This window comes from Desmodus rotundus, chromosome 10 (genome assembly GCF_022682495.2).
Source record: "Desmodus rotundus isolate HL8 chromosome 10, HLdesRot8A.1, whole genome shotgun sequence".
Classification (NCBI taxonomy): domain Eukaryota; kingdom Metazoa; phylum Chordata; class Mammalia; order Chiroptera; family Phyllostomidae; genus Desmodus; species Desmodus rotundus.
The window spans coordinates 83940651-83966898 of NC_071396.1; the positions used below are offsets into that span (position 1 = coordinate 83940651).

At 34.8% G+C, this 26248-nt stretch overlaps 1 protein-coding gene across 1 annotated transcript in view; it reads right to left on the reverse strand.

Moving 5' to 3' along the window:
* The window catches only part of CCDC178 (coiled-coil domain containing 178), a 280932-nt gene that overhangs the window by 21438 nt on the left and 233246 nt on the right, over positions 1-26248 (reverse strand). Inside the window, exon 19 of the mRNA XM_053912249.1 lies at positions 2756-2890. Coding sequence (XP_053768224.1) covers positions 2756-2890 — 135 coding nt within the window. The remainder of the gene's footprint in view (positions 1-2755; positions 2891-26248) is intronic.

The window sequence follows — 26248 nt, forward strand, 5'->3', positions numbered from 1 at the left end:
GTTCTTCGGGCTCTTAGATCATTCACTTTTCCTCACCCACTGCAGTAACTGCTGCTTGGGCACCGGCAGTGCTTGTTTGGACAGCAACATCTGTTAGAATCTCTACTACTGAGCCCAAACCCTCCTCCCAAACTCTTCTATTGCTGGTCCAGGTGTTGCCCTCTAGAGCTCAACAATAAACATACATAATATGCTGACCTCCACGTAGCAGTTCTTTAAATGTTTGTTCTTCTGAAGTCTTTCCTTCTACAATTAAGCATTCTACATTTTGCATATTCCTCCCTTTCCCTGATCTTTCTTATACTGCTGCTCTCCAATGTATCAATATGACCCTTAAACTATGCTTTCCAAACCTCTATAAAATACTGCAAACGTATTCAACTTTTGAAAAAGTGCAAGGGGACTGTCATATCCTGTACCCAGACAAAATATGCATGCTTACGCTGCTACGGTTGCATTTCCATACTGTAGCTGCAACACGTTCTCTCATTTAAATGATGTGTTCACAGCTGTAGCCCAGTGTTTTTTCCCCAAGAAGATACCAAAGAGTTTTACATACTGAATAGCATTAAAGAATTCCCCACTATTGGCATACCATTAAATTATATGAAAGGAGAGAATAATAACATCTGGTCTGTTGAGCTATTTTTGGCCTTTGCTGAGTCAAACAGTAGACATTGACACCTGAAGACTCACTCTGCAAACAAATTAAATTGCCATGTTTTCTTTTTCCAAAATTGGACGTAATCATTGAAAACGAGATAGGCACAGAATACTTTCAGATTCCATAAGTGGTCTTGCTACCATACGCCGTAAAAACACCTGAGCAAGAATTGAACTAATTTCACCGATGGTGGAAAGCCCCAGTGGAGCTTAGAATCTTCTAGCAAGAAGAGCATTGCAACAAATAGGAAGTGTGGGCTGCTAAAAACAAAACCAGAGGACATGGTACGCATAGAGGACATGGTGGTATGCTCCGTGCTGAAAGTTTAGGATTTTTTCCCCAAAAGCATTGCATGTGTTTCTATTGTTTCATGGCAAGATCCTGAAAATTGTACTTTCAGATTTTTATGAAAAGCCAAAAGTTAAATATCCTACATTGAAGACATCTACCGCAGTTAAGAAAAAAGTGCACCAAGTCATGCTCCTCAAGTTTCCCAAATACAGTTAAGGCTTGGTGCTGCGTCTCTAGATGGGGTTTCCCACCGACACTGCCCTGTCATCTCTGCTCCTTCATGTCCACTGCCCTATAGCAGCCATAGAAATGAGTAATTTAAGATCAAGTTTGGTAAAGAAATTATTGGTGAATTTCTAATACAAAATTAGAATAATGATTATTGAAAGTTATGGATTGAAAATTCACGTTACCAATATTCTAATAGTTTCTACTGACATTTTCAATATTTCAAAATGAATCCTAATTCGCAATGAGAATTTATCATTTGTGAGAGCTTTAATAATATTTACATTTGGACAGAAATATGGGATTTTTCTAAGACAATACTTAGAACACATAGATTATTTTTGAGTATTTAAAAAAGAGATCAAAGGTTATATAGCCAGTTCATAATTTTTAATATAATGTATGTTAACATACTTTTTAAAATATGTTCCTGACTTCTAAAATACTACAGTTGTAGCTTATATTCAAGTTTGTATGTAGATTAATTTCCATTAAACCTATACTTTTTAAGCTCTGCCTTTTCAAAACTTTAAATTTCTCCTATTATTTACAATTTTTGTTATTCATTTTCACTAGAACCCTTATATGAAGTATGCGGAGTACATACATAGGAGCCATATTCAAAAGAAAACAGCAAAAATTATCACCAGAAAAATGAAATTTGAAATAGTTTTGAAAGTACTTTACAAAATCCTTTTCTTTATTGGTGGTAAAAGCTTCATGAGTGCACATGTAATTAAAATATTTAGAAAAACATTCAGTTTGTTTAGGTTGAGCATAGATTGTGTTGCAAGTGAATGAAAGTTATGGTTTTAAAGAGCATGTGTCATTGTTTTTGTTTTTTATACAATAGATACTTCTATTTTTTTTCTTTTTAATAGAACAAGGTGGTGTATACTTTCCTTTGGGAGGCCATGTTTTATAATATTGTAACATCTTATATAATAGTAATGTGAAAATATTTAAGTGATTTTAATAAAAAAGTCTTCACATAGTCAATATAGGTTTCTAACGTAGATCGCAGTCTTAATTTAAGATAATTGATCCACTGAAAGTTTTCACTGGAACACATAGTAAAATTTCACATGCATCTAAAACCACAAAATTGCTTATTTTTCACATAAAGTCGCCTCCAAACCTGCTTAGGCAGATAAGCCTCTTGCAAAATGGAAGGGGAAAGAAAACAGTTAAGTAAAATAAACACGAGTGCCATTTTCGCTGCAGATTTCACACAAAAGGAACACAAGGCTACTGTTGACAGTATCTTTTAAACAGCTGAATGCCATCTGCAGAGCTTGAAGATTTGAAAATGTATATTTATACCAAACGTACTTATAAAAATCCATTCCGAGGTTTGTGAGAAATAAGTTCAATCTCCTTTCTGCCCCAAAGTATGCGTGGTATATATGCGAACTTACTGAATTCATCCTTCATGCAATTCCAGTTTATTAAAGAGGTTAAAAATTTATAAAACTCTGATGGGATATGGCTTTAATGCTTCATCACACTACCCATCATTTGCTTTTCAATCTAGATCACAATGATCTTTCCTACTTCCCTGCAATCACCTACCTGCACAGCTAATATTTTGTGAATGCTCTCCTGAGAGTCTGTCTGGAACTTGGCCAGCCTCACCCGGCTGTGGAGGACCACCAGTTTCAAGTACTGCTGCCACACCTTCTGTACCCTTCTCTGCAGCTGGCAGAGCTAAAGGGAAGAGGGAGGGGGAAAAAGCACCAGTCAGAGCAGGGGAGGAAATTAATGGCAGTGTTCAAGAAGAATGATGGAGGGAAATACAGAAAGCAGTCAATAGCCCATTCCGCACTGCGCGGACCTGACAGGAATTTCACAGTCTCTTGATTTTTCAGTCCACTCATGTGCATTCATCAGAAACCAGTCACATCTGGCCGCCAGGATGGGGGGTTAATTTTCTCTAAATGCCTCAGCAGTTTTGTTCTAGCTGAGGCAAACTCTGTGACTGCAAAGCTGATGAGTAAAATATTTCTACTTCACCCAGTTTAACTCAAAACCGATAGCCTCGGGACATATTCAACCTTTCTTTTTTTAAAAAAAGGTCTTTTGAAGCTGTTTTGAATGGCACATCGGGTCAAGCCAAAGTTTAAAAATGCAACTTGAAGACTTTGATGGACACCATTGCTTCTTTTTTTTTCCTCATAAAGCTTACCATTGCTTGGCAATGTGTGCTTTAGAGCATGACAAAACTAAAGAGAATTAACTTAGCCATCAACCGCTGAGGGAGAACAATAACAGGGAAGAAATTTCCAGCTAGAACTCCCTATTAATCTACCTCCCTCTGACTATGTGACGCGGAACCATCCCACTGCACCACAGTGCAGTGGACGCAACGTTCCGCAGGGACGCGTTCCGCGCTGCACCCACACAGAAAAAGGAAGACCGCTCCTATGGGACATTCCATACCTTTCAGAAGGTTCATGCAAAACCAAGCAAACAAGAAACACAGTAGAAGTTTCATCAAGATGATGTACAGTTGTCCTTCAGCAACTAAGCATAGCGACACCACCCAGAAATGTTATAATTAGATTATTTTCAAAGGAATAAATTTCATAAAAATTAATGGTCAAATCTGTATTAAAATATTTACATATACTGTCACTGAAACCTTGTTTGGATTTTGAAAATGTGGATAATTGATTTTGTTGATTTCTTTAGTGTGTTTTGTACAATAATAAACACTCACAATTTCATGTCAAACATTTCTTCATAACAGAATAAAACGTCACAAAATATAGTATTTTATGTTCTTCTATTGATCTGGGTACTGGTTACATGTAAGGGATCCTTTGCAAAACTTCACCAATCAATGCAAATAACTTGTCCACTTTCCTATATGCATATTTCGATCAAACAGTTTACTTACAAATAAGAATTTTTAAAAGTTACCTGGTACTGCACGTGAATTCTTTGTCATCATTATCTTCACTACGCATTGTAATAAGCAACACATAGACATTATGTGTTGAAAAATAAAGCCTCTATTTTTGGTTAATTGGCTAACTTAGAAAGAAAATATAACTTTATAAACTATAGATATTTCATCTTATTCAATGCTGAAATGTATTACCTGGAATTAGTTTATGGGCATTTCAGATAATTTAGGCTATTGAATTGAAGAGGAACATCACTTTTTGAAGAGAAATTTTTGGCGATATTAATTTTATTTCTACAATATAATACATATAAATAAAAATTGTAATAGTTTAATATGATATTGAAATATTTTTCTGCCAACTCTGACAGCCAATGAGGGGAGGGTGTGCTTTATCTTAATATCCTCATTAAGACATGAGGACACTTTAGCCTATGTGTTATACCATTATTATGGTATCCACAAATATGACAAAAGGTAAATGCGAGAGAGATGAGTTTTAGAAGAATACCTTAACGTGAAGGTAATTTTTTTTCAAGTGGGAGATCTTCAACATGTGGAAGGTATGACAAAGGGGAGCTCATCGACGAAAGCACACTGAATGGTAATGTTTCCCACATTCACATCTTAAATGAGGAGAAGCAGCTGTACACAGTAAGGCTCATTAATGCAGTTTTCTACACTGTAGCTTGAGGTAGCCAAAAAGGCCTTAAATTAGTCCATACACAAGTGTTATCTGCAGCTATTCAGGTGGCAAAGTTCCTTATGCATCAACTATGAAAGAGTAGCATCTCAAAAAAAGACATTTTAGGGGAAATCTATAGTCAACAGGCCTTTGGAGAAAGAACCAGCAAAGGGGGGCGGCGGGAAGAGATGAAGGAATTCTCAAGGAGACAAGAATCCAATACAAGTCACATATACACACATACATATGCATATTAAAGACAAAAAGGATAAAGAATAATATATAGAAAAAAGATTTAAGATGCCAGAAAGATGGCTGAGAAAGAGTTGGCCATGATTATGACTATTTTAAGAAAGTGCTTATGGTAAAAGCCCAGTACTAAGATGTCAGCAGTGATCACTCAGTAAATATTTACTGACATTAACTCAATAAAATGAACTCAGGATATTTTAGAGGCAGAAATGAAGAAGGGAATAAGACTTTCAGGAACTTACTAATTGGTGGGAGAAGAGAAAAATAAACCAAGTAATGGAAAAACACACAAAATACACACCCTTTAGGGGATGGCAGAAATTAAATTGGAAAAACCAAAGGAATCGGAATGTCTGATCTCTTCAATCTCAATTGGCCCAGTATTTTGCAGATGAAACACTCCAATGATTGCATTCCTGAAATGTAATCATTTGTTCTTAAAATGATTGCATTCCTGCCCTCTGATATGGAATTTAGAGAAGGTGAGGAGAGATGAGGGAGAAGTGGTAGAGAACAAAAACGGGACAGTGAGAGGCCCAAACACACTGGATGGACTTGCCATGTACTTAGAAATAAGAATGGAATTTAGAGCCATTAACATAAATTGGGAAGCCGCTGAGCCCCAAATTAGTATTGCAAGAATTTTGGAAGATAATGGGTATATTCTTATTGAACTAAGAAGGAGCACATGACAACAGGAAAAGAGTCATTTTTAGAAAAAGATACTCAATTTAGTTGCCCTCAATTTTGTTTTATGAAAGAGAAAGTGAAGATATTCAGCTTTATCAGGAAAGCTAAATCAGGAAACAGCTGGTTTGTACTCCAAGCCATTTAAAATGGTAAAAAGGTGCCCTGGCTGGGTAGCTCAGTTAGAGCATTGACCCTATACACAAAGGTTGCAGGTTTGATCCCTGGTCAGGGCACATACAAGAATCAACCAATGAAGGCATAAATAGGTGGAACAACGAATCTCTCTCTCATCAAAAAAAAAAAAAGAAAGAAAAATAAAAATTAAAAAAATAAAATGGTGAAAAGGGATTGGAAGAGTTTTCTGACACTGGTTTCTGACCAGTTCGAATTTGTAGTAGACTTGCTAAGCCTGGCTTTAGTATTTGCTTTCTGAGTTGTTTGCTGAAGGAAGCCCGAAGATGGAATTCACTGATAACTTCTGTTGAGATAATGATCACTATATACCTATTCATGAAGAGAGAAATCAGTCAATGCCATTATGACCTGGTGTGGTGAGACATGGAGAGTGGCGATCTTGTGTTAATGTGAGCATTGCATACACTGTACATTTGTGAATGTTGTATACGATAAACATTCACACATTTGGTACAAATGCGTTCTGTAAGTTTGGTTAGGTTCTCATGACATTCGTTAATATTTTAAAGCTTAATACTGTTTGACAGTAAAGCAAATTTAATGTTGTTTACAGGCAAACATTCAAGAATGGTTCTCCATTTCCTACTTTAAAACTTTGAATTATATGGATTCTGTTTTTAATCCAAGTTATTTTGTTTGCCTATATAAATTCACGACAATTGCAAACTCCTGTATATCACATAAACCTGGATTTAATACTAAATGTTATAATGCATGTATTATGACACAGAGAAGCTCTAATTATATAAATTTAGATTTATATTATTTTATTGCTGTTACACATGTAAAAATTGAAATAATAAAATAATGTTATTTGATATTCAAAACCATTAGGGCATATACATAAACAAATTAGCACCTAAATATTGCCTTCCATCTTTTCCATGTTTTCAGCATCGAAAGTAGAAATTTCAAAGCATCACCTTTTTAAGCATTCTCCAGGGCCTGGTTGGAGCATACAGTTTTCTGGTTTACATTGTGAAGGACAAAAGAATAAAGTAAAGCCTACAATATCTAGCCCAAAGAAGACAGGCCACATTGTAGAAAAATGGGGTGGAATAGAGTTGCAGTATATTTGTTATTCACTGTGCTTTAGAAAAGAAAGTGTTCATAGGTGTGATTTTAAAAATAGGGCCTCAAATGATTTGATATCCCTTCTTTTAAGAAGCGCAGCAGTCTGGTCCCTTGGAGTGTGGCCTGGACTTGGTGACTCTCTTGTAAAGAACAGAAGAGAGCAGAAGGGATAGTACGCCACTTTCCAAACACACTCACAAATGCATAATGGTGTCTCCTCTCCTGGGTTTTCTCTCTCTCTGATTCTTTCGGATCATTTGAGCTGGAAGAAGCCAGCTCCCATGTTGTGTGAACAGCTCTGTGGAAAAACCCACATGGTGATGAATTAAAGCATTTTTTTGGGCCAACAGCTGTGTGAATCATCACAAAAGCAGATTCTTCAGCTTCTTCAAGTGACAGCCATCCTGACCAGCACTAAATTGCAACCTTGTGGGAGACCCTAAGCCAAAAGCAGGCAGCTAAGCAGCTCCTGATTCTTTACCCTGGGAAACTTCGTGAGAAAATAAATGTTTGTTGGTTTAAGCTCCTGAAGTTTGGGGCAACTTGTTTTGCAGGAATAGTTAACAATAGATTATTAACTATCTTCCTCTCTTCTCTCTTTGCCTAGCAAGGAAAGAATTTACCTTCCATCTTCCATACTTGAAAGTAAAAGTGCTCTCCTAAATCATTGTTTTGCTTAAGACTGAAACTGGGAATGATTTATTCATAATAAGAGGGTGATTAGTAATAACTTAGATTGATTAAATATAGTTTGTACCATCTTGGGGCTCATTATTTTAATTGAAGACAGTAAATAAGAACTGTAATTTAATAATTCCAGAAATTAAAAAATAGTTCATTCTCAACAAATATTTTCATGTAGCATATCAATATATTAAAGAAAAGAGCATCACCCTCAAAAGGTTGATACAACTCAACACTAAACAAAAATAATCAATACTGAAAAGTTATCTAGGAATAGGAACAGAAGAAAATTTCTTTAATCTGATAAAGGATATAAATCAAAAACTATCCACAAGTATTTTACTAAAGTAGAGACACTTAGAAACATTCCCATGAATTCCAGGAAAAATAAAGTAAAGATGTCAGAAATCAATAATCTATTTAAAATTTTACTGTAGACACTGGCCAAAACAATAAGAAAATAAAAGAAAAAAGATAGGTATAAAAGTTAGAAAGAATGTCTACATAGAGAACTCAAGAGGCTCTACAATCCAACCATCGGAGGTGATGAGAGTGTAGGAACTATTTTGCCTACAAGATCAACATTTAAAAAGTATTATATTTCAAATATAAAAATGGCTTTTGGATGAGATTTTTGTTATGTATCAACTCTGTGTGATGTTACCTATCATAAAAGAACTATCTAAAATATTAAGAATTTATGTAAATATAAAAAGAATTATTACTTCCAGCGGCTTCATAAATTATCTAAGAACTTCGGTATTCCACCAATCAGGTCACATAACTAATACAGTTGTTGAGTAGTAATTGTATAACTTATTTTATACTAAATTTAAGATAGACATACACGTGCACAGATTTTCAAGAGAATTTGAATTTGCTAGAATCAGGGGAGGGTTGCTGGTACTCCCATTTGAGAAAGCTTCAGATATGTAAACTGATTAATAGAACTTTAAAGACAGTTTTTTTATAATCCCTCAAATTAGTCTTTTGATCATAATTAATTTTGTGATTTAAATTTTCTAACCATTATCAAATCAGAAGATCAAGTCTCTAATAAGAATAATGGAAGTAACATTTTTGTGTCAGCCATGTTTATATACCATAAAGATGCTTTGCTAAGTCAAAGTTTTCAAAAGCAACAATAGAGCTCAGATATTAAAAATAAATCTAAATAGACAGACATTTTTGTCATATTATACACACGTTGTGTGTTACTGTGTTAAAACAATGGTAGACTAATGTTTTTTAAAATCCTTATTGTCTCTGCACAGGACAGAACATAAATATCACGGCAAATATGCTTTAGATAAAATTAAATCACTTTTAGAGACATATGGTGGCAAAAATTAACTCCTGAAAGCACATAATTTAACTGGATTTTGCTATTTAAGAACCCCAGAAGAAAGGAAAGAGAACATCTCAAGGAAATGAGAAGTGTCCTTATAATGAATTTCTGCTTATAAGAATCAGACATAATAACAGCCTTTTTAATTAAAATACAAATGCCATATGTATAGTTATCTGAAAATGAACTATAAATTGTTTTTCCAGAAAACAAAGACCAGTCATTACAGAAAACACAGAAGTCCCTTATAATACAGAGGTGATACTAATCCAACTACTGAATGTTCGTGGGCAACACTTCAAGTTCTTTGTCTATGCATAACGATTTGTCCATCGCTGGACTAATCAAAATATAAAACTCCTGAAGAACTGACCATATGAAACATATTTTAAAACAATACTTCATTTAGATTATACTTTTTTGGAGGGAGAATATCTTCATAAAAACTGGGTAGTAGTTTAAGAAAACACAGACTACTTCTGCACAGAACATGCAAAATCCATTGGATACAACATTCAAACAGGAAATGAACAGAATCACAGCAATCAATAACCTTTATTAACACAACATGTAGGAAAAATATGAGAAATGTTTTCCAAATTCTGGGGGTAAAAATCACTCCCCAGGACACTGGGGTGAGAATCGGGGGTGGGTATATGGTGGTGATGATGTATGATAATTGTTAGAAGTTACATACAGGATTTCTGAGGGAAATACCTTGTGTATGCATGAATTAACTCATCACAGGTATCTGAAAATGTGCAAGTTCATCCGCTGTGACTGCTAGTGAGCCTAGAATTGCACAGGTGAGAAGCCTGCATCCTAAGAGTAGAAATATTATGAAGAATTTTTACTTTGGGAGAAAAATCAAAGCAGTTCAGATAATCTACTTGTATTTCTTATCTACAAACATAGTCCAATTGTCCAACTGTAGAGCAGCTCTAAAAAAACCACACGTAATTGACAGAGAAAAAACACGCTGCATTCTGCAGATTGTCACATGTGCTAAGATCATATTTAAGGCTTTGACAAAATGTGACAAAGGCCACTTGTAAAAAAATCAGTATTTTTTTATAAAAATATACTTTAGATAGAAGATAGATGGTAGAAACGCACATGTAATCACTCATTTGGACTAGAATATTAAAATAATGATAATTTCTGACCTGTTTGTTCCATGGTTTCACACACTGAAAGCATACTGCCTTTCTCTATTTCTGACAGATAAATAAAACTAAGTGCAGATATGTGCATGCGATTTTAATTCAAGAGAGGGATGTGAAGTGCAGCTCACAAGGCAAATAGCTTAAGCCTTATCAGTTCTGTTTATTGTAATAAGCCAAACAATGGCAATTACAAACTAGTCCACAGATTTCTCGCACTGCAGGAATGACAGATACACAAAATCCAGTTAATACTGATCTTTTTTTGGTACTCAGCTCCCAGGCTACACGTGTACAGTATACGAATCTCAAATTCATTCCACAGACTAGTGTTAAAGATCACATAGCTCATTTCTAGAAATGCCCTTTGTCAACTGCTTAGATATCCTTCAACAAATAGAACTCACATACATTCCCAAATCTGGGGCTGGACTTTAAGGAAATTAATAAAGAACTACTCTCTTCTCTGATTATATAATGAATAAAACATTTTTTTTTTATTTTGACCTCTCATAATATATAAAAACTCTGATGACATGAGAGAAAGAAAGCTGATCCATAAAAGACATTTCTAATTCTTGTAGTGAATAAAGGTCAAGACTATCCTTTACATGAATATGCAAATGTATTTCTTTTGTACATAACACATTACTATGACTTGTAACAGACAGTAACTAACCCAGTATTTTTATACATTTAATAGTAGTAATAAGCTGCAAAACTCACAGACATTTTTGTTTCATAGATCCCTAATTCTTAAATAAAATTACTGCATTCTGATGGATATTTCATTTTAAGAATTAAAAATAATAGTTTAGACATTTTATTTACTTAAATTACTAAATTTTATGCACAAATAACATGAACTGTTCAAAAACAAATAAATGAATGCAAGTATAATTTTAATTCTAAAATTTTTGTTAAAGTCTAAAGTGGCAATAAATACATACCTGTCAATAATCACTTTATTTTTTAATTTTTTTCATTTTATTTTATTTTATTTATTTTTTAAAATTTTTATTGGTATTCAGTTATAGTTCTTTAAATGTTAATGGCTTAAATGCTCCAATCACAAGTCCTAGGGGAGCTGAATGGATAAGAAAACAAGACCCCCATACACATACATGCTGTTTCCAAGAGACTCACTACAGAACAAAAGATACACAGACTAAAAGTAAAGGGATGAAAAAAGATATTTCATGCAAATGGAAGGAAAAATATCTGACAAAATAGACTTTAAAACAAAGGCTATAGTAAGAGACAAAGAACACTAAATAATAAGGGAGCAATCCAACAAGAGGATATAACCCTTGTAAACATTTATGCACCCGACACAGGAGCACCTGAATACGTAAAGCAAATGTTAAAGGACATAAAGAGAGAGATTGACAATAATAGAGTCATAGTAGGAAATTTTAACACCCCATTGACATCAATGAATAGATCTTTCAGACAGAAAGTCAACAAGGAAACGGTGACTTTAAATGACACACTAGATTAGATGGATTTAATCTAATTGATGTCTTCAGAGCATTTCATCCCAAAGCAGAATAATGTACATTCTTTTCAAGTGCACATGAAATATTTTCAAGGATAGACCACATATGAGGACACAAAACAAGTCACCGTAAGTTCAAGAAGATTGAAGTCATATCAAATATCTTCTCCGACCACCATGGCATGAAACTAGAAATCATTCACAAGAAAAAAACTGAAAATCACAAAAGACGTGGAGGCTAAATAAAGTGTTACTAAACAATGAATGGGCTAACAATGAAGTCAAAGAAGACATCAGAAAGTACCTCGAAGTAACTGAAAATGAGAACACAACAACCCAAAATCTATGGGACTCAGTGAAAGCAGTCCCTTATAAGAGGGAAATTCACAGACACAGATATATATTTACAGTCAGATATTTGTTTTCAACTGATGATTGTGCCTTATATTTTTATAGTATATTGTAGAAGAGAAATACTGTATCACTCCCATTACATCATTAATACTTGACATCTCCAGTTAGAATATAGTATATGTAGCTACTACTATTTGTTCACAAAGTAGACCTTTACTGAGAAAGTGCTTTGCGTCAGAGCCCAGGCCCTGGGTCCAGTGGCTCAAGGATCCAATGGGCCAGCTGGTTGCTGTCTTCGATTTGGCTCAGACGTACATATGAGATAAGTAAGATTTTTATGTAGATGGATAAATGTAGAAGATGAGTGGGAAGCAGAAGAGCAGGATCTCAGAGAATGAATGCCTAATGACTTCTGCACAGGATGGGATGATTCATGCTGGAAATGACATGAGTCAAGTTTAGTATAAGTTAGCCAAATAAAACAGGTGTTGGGCTGGACAATTGCCCAAGACTCCCAAATTACTGTGGGAATCTTGAAGAAAAAGAGCATTCTTAAATATGGAGATTATAATAGAAAAAATAGTTCAACTAACTAGAAACAAACATTAACTAAATACTTGTATGGAACTAAAGCAATAAGAAAGGAAGTCAACAAATGTATCAACCTTTGAGAGATTTCAACATAGCCATCTGTTTTGGCAAGTCAAATTAAAATTATGAATATTAATAGGCTTAAAAATGATCTAGCAAATATATATACATATGTGTGTGTTTGTGTATTCACATGTTCTTGAGAACACAGCAATGAAATTAAAAGTAAAATAAAATTTTCTATATAGCTTTAGAAGTTTATTAGTATAGTTTCTTGTGTGGCCATTTAATTAATTAATTAATTAATTAATTAATTATTGTTGTTCAAGTACATTTGTAGCCATTTGCCATCCACCATGCTTCCCTGCTCCACCTATCCCCACCTCCCATCTTCAAGCCTACCCCTTTGGCTTTGTCTATGTGTTCTTTATATATGTTCCTTGTGGAGGGCCATGTTCCTTGATGGCCTTTCCTCTATTTTCCCCCTTTATCCCTCTTCCTCCTCTTCTCTACTTACTGTCAGTTTGTTCTTTATTTCAATGTTGAGATGTACGAGTATAATTTTGTATAACACACATGTAAAAATAGATGATAGATTTTTAAATAGTTAATACTAAAGGATAATAAAAAATTCAAATATCTAGATACAAATAGATGATACTAAGAGGAACATTTATAGCCTTCTGTCCTTTATCAGAATCATTACATAGTACACTTTAAAAATATATAATTTGTTATTTATTCCTTAATAAATTTGGAAAATAAAAGAATAGTCAGAGATGAACTTATCATCCCAATTAAAAAAGTTAAATGAAGAAGAACATAATGAATACCTCCAAAAATGTAGGGAAAGAATTTAGTGTAATGAAACAAAATATATAATAGAGAGCATTCACAAGGCAGAGTTAGTTGTTAGGAAAAACCAATAAAATACATAAATTTCCACTAGTAAGATAGAAAGTAAAAGTTAATAATATTTGAATTGAAAAAGAAGTAAAATTAATAGACACATAATTAATGTGTCTATTAGTAGACACTACTGTGTCTATTAATGATAAAAACATTAAACATTAAGATAATACTCTGAGTAATCTTATATAATAAATTTAAAATAAAATGGACAAAGACCTATAAAAGGACTTAATAAAACTGACTCAAGATAAAATAGAATGTCTCATAGTCTTATAATTATTAAATAAATTGTAACTGTAATTAAAAATTACTCTCATACAGAACACACTCAGCTCTGAAAGTTTTATAGGTGAGTTTGTCCAAGTTTTACATGTGCAATTTATTTCAATCTTATGCAAACTCTTTCAGAAAACAGAAAAAGAAAATATTCCCAGGATCATTCTACAAGGCTAATATAACATGCAAACTAATGTCAGATAAGTAGTATGAAAGACAGAAAAAGTAGAATTCAATTATATTTATAAACTTGTGTGCAAATTTCTAGTATTTGTAAAATGAATATGGCAATTTATAAAACCATAACCATGACCATGGCCAGTTTTATCATAAGACTCTAAAACTTACCAAATTAATACATTTTAAACATGCACTTTACCTACCACATTAAGTGAATAAAGAAGAGAAACCATATGATCATTTTATTAGACACAGAAACTCAGTTGGAAAAAAGTCAAGGCCCATTTGTGTTGACAACAGTTATCTTGTCTTTATACACAAGGTTTGAGGAACTTTTCTGGAAAAAATGAGGGAAATATTTTAGCTTTGTGGGTTAAACCATCTGTTGGAACTACTCAAATCTGTTGAGTGAGCATGAACGTGGCCGTAGACAATTATGTAAACAAATGTGTGGCTGTATTACAGTTAAACTACTTATGGAACTTGAAGGTTATATACTTTTTATGTGTCAAGAAATATTACTCTGACTTTTTTCAAGTATTTAACAGCATCATGGCCAGCACCAAAGCATGTGGGGGGCCCGGATTTGGCCAGCGAGTGCAGTTTGTCGACCCCTGTTGTACAACTTGTACTGGAGAACTAAACATGTAGCGAGAAAAGGAAAACCAAGCCAAAGCAAAACAAATACGTATACAACCACATAAACATCAAAGGGAAGAAACTGGCAGTGATTATGTAGATGACGCAAGATAATTTACTGCTAGTTATAAGAAATACCAAATCTTTGCCAATGGCTGCATGTAAGATCAATGTTTAGAAATCAATGAAAATTTTACTCGTTGGATAGAAACTTTTAGAAACTGTAATTAATTTTTTTCCACAAAAGCACCTAATTATAAAATAATTTTAAGCAAATATTTTAAAAAATTGAATAGGATTTATATGGAAAAAATTAGAAAACTTATTTAAAGATGCTAAATAAGAGCAAAAGAAAAGAATAGGAACCATGTCCATGCCGAGAAAGACTCAATGTCCTAATGATGTCAATTCTTGGCAAATGAATCTACAGCAGTAAGTCAATTCTTAGCAACAGGGTAGTTTGGGAAACTTAGAAAAGAAAAGAAACTGATTATAAAATTAATTTTGAAGAGCAAGTAGCAAAAGTTAGCCAAAGCACTCTAGAAGGAGGTAAAGGTGAGATACTTGCCCTGCTATGTATCAAGATTTCCCACAAAGATAGTAGTTAACCATCAGTGTGTTTTGTTATAGTCATAGACATATTAATCAACAGAGAAAATAGAGAACCTGGAGTTATAAGAGTTGGCATGGCGGATCAATTAGGAGTGGACAAACTAATTATTCTGACAGTCGTTTCTTAATGTGAAGAAAAATGATCCAATCTTCGCATTACACGTAAAAATAAATTCCATATATGTTAAAAACTTAAATGTGAAAGGAAATATTTTAAAATTTTATAAATTATAAGAAAATATCCTTACATACATATATAAGAAAATATTTTTGAATTCTACTTCATCAGAACTTTTTTTTAATCAAAAATTACCATAAAAATGAAAAGGTAAGCCACAGTTGGGAAAAGGTATTTATCATATACATAAAAACCCAGAATATTCACTTCTATGATGTATCTATGTATCCTAAATATATATGAACAATGCCAATATGAGGCAGAAAAAGTCATAAAACCCAATGATAAAATGGGAAAAAACATTTTTTTACAAGAGAAATGCAAATAGCTTATTAGTAACTAGGAAAATGGAAGTTAAGACCACAATGAGATACTCTTTTATACTCATTAGATTATTATAATTATCTACTTTAATATAATAATAATAATATATAATATAATAATGAATAATAAAATTATTTACTAATGCTATATAATATATATTTATTCTTATTATTACTTGGTAAAGCATATATTACTTGCCAGGCACTGTGAAAAACCCTTTATTTACAATCCTTCAGCTATTCATCATTAATCTCATTTTATAGACTAAAAAAAAGGATTTTTAGCTAGATTAAATAACTTGCTATGTAGGGACAAAGCCTGGATTCAAATCCGTGTATTATTTGATTTCTCATACTTTTGTTGAACACTTGATCAATATTTGCTGAACAAATTAAACAGCTAATTTAGGTCCTTATTTTGTACCTATAAATGTTTAGGGCTTCAGATACACAGTGATGACGAAGAGTCCAGGACAACAGGATTATGAAGTTTACAGCCTATGGGGGAAAACTGGACTTCGTGAGTAAGCAACAAAAAAGAATGCAATTACAAAATTTTATCTGTGTTATTACAGATGAAAAACATGGTACTGCCAAGACTTCTAAGCCAGAATGGTAGTATGTCAAGATTGGGGGTGAAGGCTTCACATAAGCTTGAGGATTTTTTTCAAAATTGTTAAAACTAAATTTTAACTTGGGTACCTCTTTATTTCTTTGTTAAGTGTTGATCTTCCTTTTCAAAGTCTCTCATTGCACTTGCACCAGCCCCCTTGCGTCTTCATACTGACCCCGGGCTGCTGTCCAAAATTTGGTTCTTCGAAGCCTGTACAGAGAAATCTTCTGATCTCCTTCTCCCACTCCCGACAAAACTCTTGCTGTGTTTGACCCTGTCTCCCCTGAATTTACTTCTCAAGATACATCCCTATATGAACTAGGTTGTCCAATTAACCAATTTAATTTTATATAGCACTACTCTTAAAGGGTTTTGTGTTAACCACATCATACATTTCAAAAGGACATCTGCACATTGCTTTATCAAAGGGAGCAAATGGAATAATAGGAATTTTCAATACTGTATTGTATTTGTGCTAAATAGTACAGAGATAATGGGAACTTCTAGGCCTTCTCAAATCATACCTCAAAAGTGGCTACATTTACTGTAAATTCAACATGTAGACACTTAGTTATAGTCCTTGAAATCATTGAAAGTGTAATAGTTGAACCAATTTTATTATATTTTCTGTCATGTTAGTTTAAGTACTGTCAAATCAAACAATTGTTTTTTTTTCCTTTCACTTTGAGTAAATGAGCTTTGTGGAGATCTAGTCATTCCTTTGTTCTTTGACAGCTTGTTCTGCTTGTTACATGATATGTGGGATTATCAAATCAATAAGGTTTTGCTGTTTCTGAAATACATTATAAAGTAGGATAAACTTTCTGAGTATTTCTAAATATAAGTTTCAAGTCAAACTTAAGATCAGAGGGTTAAATTTAAAACACAGAAGCTGTTCACACAAAACTACTCATGACATTCCTAAACTGTGGCTCATGGGCATTCAAAGTTTGCTTTGGGAGTTAGAGGGAAACATCCCGAGATGAGAAGGCTGAGAAAATGTGAAGCCTTACAGTAAATAAGAGACAATGGACATTGTGAAAAAATGAGGTGACTTCTGAGCAACAGGAAAGATGGAATTGTGAAAGTGAGAAGCAGCAACAACAGGCCGAATGTCTGCTTTCGCAGCTGGGCCTGCGGGTCCTTGAGGCAGGGTTCATGTAATCATTTCTGTGTTCCCTGCGCCTCACCCAGGGACAGATGCATGGGAATTCCTCCACAAATATTATGTGAATGACTTAATTAATAAATATGAAGCTTTTAATGAATGTCAAGGAAGCTGGGTTCCTTTCACTTCAATTACACCAAATCATACATTGTGAAATTTTATTAGCTGTTAAGCCTGTTGAACCAACACCACGGGTTAGCTCTGTACAGTACAGTCCTGTGATACAACAGAGATGACTGCTCCATGGAGGAGCCCTTCCGAAGGCATCTCCCTGCCCTAGGCGGACAGAAAATGCTTCCTCCTGCAAGCTCCCGTAGGGGTCTAATATTATGTTCAACAAAGCATGTGCCACGTTGAATTATAAATCTTTTTAACACGCAAGTTGTCAGTAGATTCTGAGCACATTGAACTGAAGATATTCGCTTGGTTTCCGATTGTAGTCTATTGCTTAGCACTATAGTAGGGATTCAACATTTGTCACATGAGGATAAGAGAAGGATTTCTGTGGTAGAGTGAATCACATCCCCCTTTCCCAAAAGGTCTACTTTCTAATCCTTGAATCTTTATATGGTAAAAGGGACTCTACAGAGGTAATTAAGGTAAGGGTGTAAAGATGGGGAGATTATCCAGAACTGTCCAGGTAAACCCAATGCAATCACAAAAGTTCCTTAAAGAGGGAGGCAGGGGCATCAAAGGCAGAGGAAGTTATATGAAGACAGAAGCAGTCAGTGAAGATGTGATACCACTGTGCTGAGGTCTCTATAAGGAAGGGGCCGCGAGGTAACAAATTCAGGCACCCCCTCCCAGAAGATGGAAAAGGCAAGGGACCATTCTCAGAGCCTTCGGAAGAAACCAGCCTTACTCACACTTTAGCTTTAGGTCAGTGAGATTGATTTTGGACTTCTGACTTCCAGAATCATATGATGATGAATGTGTGCTGTCTTAAGTCACTAAGCCTTTGTTATTCTAGTACCAGGAAGCATGCACAGTTCAAATTAAGCACCTTGAAAAGGTAGGAAGTAGCTAGACAACAGAATTCCTCACCTAATTTAAAGGAGGTAGAGTCTTTTCTTCCCCTTCAATATTTACTGATCGCCTATTACTTGCATAACTTACATTAGGAGCCGTGGGATGTGCAACACTGTATGAGACACAATAGTGCTGCATTCCAAACAGAGCAGAATCCTCAAAGGCCAGGCACGTGCACATAAAAATAAGATCAGTAACATAAATCGGCGTTTGTTAAATTATCACGTGAGTGGTACAGAAAGGGTTGGAAGAACTGAAATGGATTGAGTCTTACTCTAGCTGCCATGGTCCAGGACAGTTTTTCGAGGAAGTAAGCCTCAGAACAACCTCTGAAGAAAGGAAAGGAATCTTCTGGGTTGGGGCATGAACGGAGGTTGTTTTAGTAAGAGGAGAACGCATCAATTGGCAAACAAAGCTGGCTTCAAGGAATTAATGGAATTAATGAGTCTTGTGGGGCTTCTGTGAGAGACATGGCCTGACTAGGCCAGAAAGAAAGGACAAAATTAAAAGGAAAAAAAGGAGGTGGCGATGAGAAAGTGGAAAGTGCTAACTTCTAGGTCCAGGGGTTAGAATTCCACCCTCCAGTGAAGGCAGAGTCCCTGCTCCTTTGATCGGGGAGTTCTATGTGTAACGTTAACAGTGCAGCTGCTTTTCTCACATATGACCTCGAGCGACTCCGAGTAACCTCAGAGTTACCCATGAACCTTCCCTCTTTGCTCAGGTATACCTATCCAATTGGTTGCTAAATATCTTAATTTCTAAGTCCTAAATATGTCTGGATTCCATTATTTTTCTCTAAACCTATCGTCATTGTTTTAATTCAGCTCTACAATTTGTCTTGGTGAGCTATTTCACAAGAGAAAGGAGGCTAGAGATGGAGAAAGAAAAATTGTGATAATGCAGAGACAAAAGTCAAAGCAGCGAAAATGGAAAGATTAAGGGACTCACATCTGGCAAATTTTCCTCACTTGGAAAAATAACATTAACGCTTTGTTAAACTCTTCTATAACTGACTAAAACTGACCTAGAATAATGAAAAGTTCATTGCTTTGTTCAATAGGAGTTATGAGTTAGTAAGTAAATAAATAGGTTTCTCCTCAAGTGTTGATTTTAATTAATTAACTATAGCCACCTGGAGCACTGTGTTTAGAAGGATGTGGAGGACTGACTGGCCTGTACAAAGAAAAAAGGAAAAGTGTTTGGTGCTGATTACCTATGTCTTCCATGGGTGTAAAGGGGAGGAAAAATAAGAATAAGAATAGACTTCTGGTTTTAGTGATTAGAATATTATTCTGTATTTCCAAAGAGGCTAATACCAATGAGGGTGGTTTAATACCAATAGGTCCAGTGTTTTGTTTAATGGCTGACTTGAAGATACTAACATTTTGTTAGCTATCTGGATGACAGGAACTAAGGCATGCCAACAACTTCAGATCCCATTTGGCAATGACCCTGCACTCCGTTTCATAGGTTCTGTGCTGAACCCGCTGCTGAGCAAAGGGCGTTGTATGGGCACCGTCCCTGGGAATACGTTTCAGTAATCTACATGCAGGACTGCATTTCAAATAAATGAGATTGCTTATCAATGGAAGGACCGACTTATGGTATATAATTAAAATAATTCTGCAAGTAAAAATCAGAGTTTAACTATATGATAGAAATATCTTTTTTATAGACTTCTCCATTTTACAAAAAAATGCAATTCTTGTTTAAGTAAGTGGAGTGCTTGATCAGTCCTAAACGTGATTCTCAAAGAGTAATTTAAAAATATAATTTTATATTAAGGACTACCTTTGTTTTCATCACAGTATCAGCTCTTAGTATTGTGATATTGGACAAGTTCCTTAGAGTCACTGTTTCCTCTCAATTTTCTCCTCAGTTTTTCTTATGTTAAATTAGAGGTTCAACTCAATCTAAAGCAAAGTATCAATGGACCTTTTTGGAGGGAGGTATTTAATAGTAAAATTAAAATTTATCTGGCATGTTAAACATCTAAAATATGTATTTTTGTTATATTTTGACAAAAGAACAATAAAGTAGAAGATGCTGTCATATTACACATCACAAGACATACCAAAGGCAAAAGAAATCAAAATTTTGAATTTATGAAAGAACAGGTGGACCAATGAACCTGAATAATTGCAAAGTAAATATAATAATTCCAGCATTTCAAATTAATGGGCATTATTTTAAGCATTTTATGTTTTATTATTTTTAATCTCAACAAACCTGAGTTAGATGCTATTAATATTCCTATATTATACACAAGCAAACTTAAGCATAGAAACAGTAAATAATCTTAATCAAGGTCACTGAGTTAGGAATAGTATGCAAGAAATTTAACTTAAGTTAAAGAAAGCAAAACAAACCAACAAAATGATAAACTAGGAATGTGGAAAAGTATAAATCATCGCCTCAGCTTATATCATACACCAAATAATATTCCATTTAATGGAAAATGCTCAATATATAAAGTTATATGAATAAAGTAGGATATAAAACTGCAAGTATAATATGAGTTCAAGCTGGTAAAATATGAACTGAAGACTTAAATACAAACAATTAAACCATAGGAACCAGAAGAAAATCCAGATGGATTTTTAATTGATCATGGGATGGGCAAGTATTTTTTAAGTATAAAAAAGTAATAAAAAGAAAAGTCTGGATGCATTTGATTGAAAGTAAAACTTAAAATGCTGTATAAAATAACAATATTTGAAATTATGAAATATTTGAAGCAAAAAAGTAGAAAATGTACTTTGTCATTTCCAATAACAGCATCCATTATCATAATTTCAAAACGCCAGTCTCTTAGCTACACCTGCTGCCTTGCCAGCTCATTCTCCCTGGTACCCAAAATAAAAAAAGTCCTTTACACCCATGGGAATATTTAATCCTATGATTCTATCACTATGAATCCATTGACAATCATTAGAATTGTGCTGTTACATATCATCTCAAAATATTGTGTTGTCCACACTTTATATACTTGGTTCTTTATATCCCAACCTTAGTTAAATTCAACTGAGGAAAAAAACTTCTGTTCTCCAAGAATATGAAATAAAGTAGAAGACAGGCTCTTTTTTTGGTTCCTCATTCCAAGTCTGAAAAGGGAAACCACAGAATCAATTTAAACTAGTCCCCATCAATCAATCACAGCTCCACTTCAGTACTTGAGATTCTGAGAGTCAGTTGGTCCTCAAACTTTATCCTAAATTCAGCTGATCCCTAAAGCCAACATTTCCCACAAAATAAAATAACAAAGCTCTATCCGTCTGTCTATCAAGCCATCTATCCATCCATATATCCATCTTTCAAGACTCTAAATAACATGGCTCTTAATTACTCTCTGTCCTTGACTTCCTCTTTTCCTCCTTCACACTGGCTCCTTGCCCCTTTTCCTTTCCCGCATATGCTCTTGTCTTAGTGACTTTGTGCACACGGTGTAACTTTAGTACTCTTCCCCAAACAGCCACGTGGCTAGCTCTCTTCATTCCTCAGACTTTTACTCAAGAGAACATGTGGCAGCTAATGCTTCCCTGACACCCTGCCTAGAATCCCATCCCCACCCCTCATGTTTCCTGTGCCCAACCTGGGTTTAGTTCCTGACACGGTATGTATTTGATCTGTCTTGTTTGCTGTCTGTGTCCCTCACTAGGACAGGGATGTTTGTTTTGTTCACTGTTGTAGCTCTACTGTCTAAAAGGAGGCCTTTCAGTCAGTGAATTCACATTACATTTTACACAAATGATGGTGGTTCAGATTCAGGAGTGGTGAGATTTATATTTTGATTTCTTATTTTATTTTACAAAAAATTAGGGGAGTTGATGTAGAATTTTGGGACTCTGTCTCATGATCAAAATGATCAGAGCCATTGACAGAAAGTTTGAATCATCTCCTTGGGACTCCCAAGTGAATGAACTGACCCACGAAACAATTCTATGACATTGGCCACTTTATCACTGTCTTCTAATCATCTAAATTGAACATTTCTACCTCACACTATTCAATGTTTTTATGCTCTCAGTATTAGGAGAAAATATGATATGGGGATTTCTTATGAAAGTGGAATGCAGTTGTAAAATGTACAGTCTAACTTTAATATGCATGTAAAATCCCCAGTTTTATTATTACATTTGTTTTTTTTTGCTTCCCCCACTCCTCTGTCTTCACCATTGTAGAAGTTCCATTTCTTAATGGGCTCCTGCTCAGACCTGTTATTCTAATGGTGGAGTCCCAAAGGAACACATGTTTCAGATGTAAAGTATTCCCCGCAGATTCCCTGGCGCTCATGGAGAGCAGGAGAAATTCTTGATGTATGAAGTCACTGTCACCACTGTCAAAGCACTGTAGTGTGGGAAATGAACCACAAATAAAACCGAAGGGTATTTCTTCCAAAGCACTGCATATTAGTGCATAAACAACACTTTTTTTCATGAAAGTACAAAATATCTCAGATCAAATCTCAGTGTTTAAGTGTCCGGAGAAAACATCTCAGCCTACGTGCTGGAGATGGCAAATTTTTGGTGCATGTGCAAACAATACATAAGAATTTAAAGACTCTTCATCAAAGGTCAAAAAGTTAATTTACTTTCAGAATTTTGAAATTCTGCATAGATCCAACTTAACGTCCATAGCAAATGACATCATAAATGTAGTTCTCTGTCCTTTACTTTAAAGAATTAATTTTAAGGTATGCATATTTTTTTTCTTTAAGGGCTTCTTAAACCTAAATTAAATCACCAAAAGTCGCAATAAAGTAATATTAAAGTTGCACTGAAATCCATAAGAGCAAGACAATTTGGAGGCAGGTTGAAATTCCATTCTTGCTCTTTGACCTTAAATCATTCTGCGGGGTTCAGGTATTGCGATGATCTAAGGCACTGTGTCATCTTTCATGCCAGCAATCATATGTTACAATTCCCGAATTAAAGAATAGCTATTGCCCCAAATTATTATTTTAACTACATAGTCATTCTCAGTTTAGATTTAGGTCAGGCACCAAAAGTTACTTTATACTCTTGGGAATGAATATCATACCCCTCAGCTCAAAGTATAATTGTCAGAGCTTCACATCCAGAAATGCATTATATCCCACACAGAAAAGTAGAAAAAGTTTTTGATTATTGCTAAATATGGGGAAATAAATGTGTTTAATCTGGTTAATAGCACTTTTATACAAGTGGCTGGAATGTGGCAAAACAGCCACAGACAGTGGCTGCAAAATCAAACACTCAGGCATGAAAAGTCTTTTTCTTACGTTGTTTTCAAGCTTCATCCTTTTTTCTGCAATAACTAAAGCAAAGCCACAGTAGCTGCAGCCATTTGAATCTAAGGAAGAGATGTTTTGCTTTGGTGATATAGTTAATGAGTCTAAAAATATTCAGTATAATAATTCTGTCAAAGCCCCCACAGTCTCCTCAATGAGCGGAAGCCTGCAGGATTCCAATGGGGAGCCGAGTAATGAGCTCTCAGCATTCGCTCCCACACCGTCCAGGCAAAATATACTTGGGCCTCTATGGTTCCACATCATTAGCAACATGAAACAAAGACACATGCTTGACTTTAATAAGCGACTAAAGTTGCTGGCTTACTAGTCTGTTACTGCACGTAAACTCTGTTTCAGTATTTCAGAACAGCTCCTTGCAAAGAGCAAGCAGGCAGGGCTTTGGCAAACAGAGTCAGGTTTAATTTAATGTGGTAAATGATTGAGCAGAATGCAAAAAAGAAAAAGACACAGGAAGTGATGGGTTTCTGACACTAAGTCCCCCGGGCTCACTGCAGACTGCAGTCTCGCTGTTGGAGATGATGGTTATGGTGGGCTGCAGTGATAGGGCTGTAGGTATATGTGACTGAGTTTTAGTTGCTATTCTTGCAAGACAGGAAGTGAACAAGCTTATTTCCCACCGGGAAAGGTTCAAACATGATTAACTTGGGCATGACCAAATAGGTCAATAATATGACAATGAATTTCTAGCACAATAATTAAGTGGGAAAATTTGTGTGATTTGTTCTTCTTGTTCTGCACACACCAATAATGAATTAGCATGGATTCATTTAGTTTCTTTCATTAGGTGAAATCACAGAGCTACAATTTAAGATAGTGACGGTTCAATCTGAATACTTAAAAGTTATTTCTGAAAAACAATATTAAATTATTTTTTTTCATGTTATTTTTAGCATAGACTTCTGCATGTCAGCATTGAAGGAGTGATTTGAAATCCATCTATACATGTGTACTGATTACTTTTAGAGTGATAGTCCCATCTAGTATCAGGTTTTACTCATATTGGTTACCAAGATAAAGGAAGAATTATTGGAGAGAATGAAACAGGTAAAAATAAATGCTTTCCACCCTGGTTGGGGTGGCTCAGGGGTTTGAGTGCTGGCCTGCAGTGAACCAAACAGTCATCAGTTTGATTCCCAGTCTGGGGCACATGCGTTGGTTGCAGGCCAGGTCCCTGGTGGGGGGCATGTGGAATGCAACCATGCATTGATAATTCCCTCCCTCTCTTTCTCCCTCCTCCCATCTCTTCTCTGAAATAAATAAATAAATAAAATTTTAAAAAGTGCTTTACCGTTGAAAGTTAGGATTCAATGTAATTTATACCTATATAATTCCTGTCAGTTATTAAAATATTCCAAATTTTCTTTAAATAAATAGTTCATATATATAATCTCCAAATTTTAGCACTGGAAGAATACTCAAAAATCAGAAAGTCTGTTATTCTGTTCCATACAGTGTTTCATTCTCTGGTGTCCCCTCAAAATTGTTTTTCTTTTTTTATTATTAACAATTAAAAAAAAGGAAGTGTCCATTTTCTGATTTTTATATAATTTAACAATGCAACTTAAATGTAGGAGATTTACATTGTATTTTATTTTTTATTTTGATTTTATTGTTGTTCAAGTACAGTTGTCTGCATTTTACCTCCACCACCGCCCCCAACCCCAGCCGTCCCTACCTCCCTCCCCTTACCCCACCCTCCTTGCTTTAGTCCATGTGTCCTTTATAGTTGTTCCTGAAAACCTTTCTCCCTTTTCCAGCCATTATCCCTTCCCACCTCCCCTCTGGTTACTGTCAGATTGTTCTTAATTTCAATGTCTCTGGTTATATTTTGCTTGCTTGTTTGTTTTGTTGATTAGGTTCCACTTAAAAGTAAGATTATATGGTATTTGTCTTTCACTGCCTTCTTTTAAATTTCATCTTCTTGGCTTTTTTCTACAGTAAAGGTAATCTTCATTCATTTTCTGCCATTTGATATATGGCTATTTTATCCATAACACTTCAAATTATAAGTATGACTTCAGCAAATGGAAGACAAAAATGACTGAGTTCAGCAGCAGTCCGATGCAAATCAAGGATGACCTTAAAGTGCTCATCACTTTGGTTATTGTTGTACAACTCTCTTGTCCAAAAGGATAACATAAATACTTTATTTTTGCTTTGTAAAAATCGGTGTAGTCTCTAAGTAAGAGTAAACTTTACCTGCAATTTAAGTAAGCCAATCTAGAATACTTTTCTGAGCTTTAGTTTCATTTTCACTTAGTTTTAGCTTCTTCTCCTTTTGAAAAATGAGTCTAATTTTCCAATTTCGTTTTTCTGGCATTTCTTCCACCCACTCCATAGTTTTTCATTAGTAATTGACATTGGTTCCTTGATCGCTTAGGCACATTTTTTTCAGGATTAGGA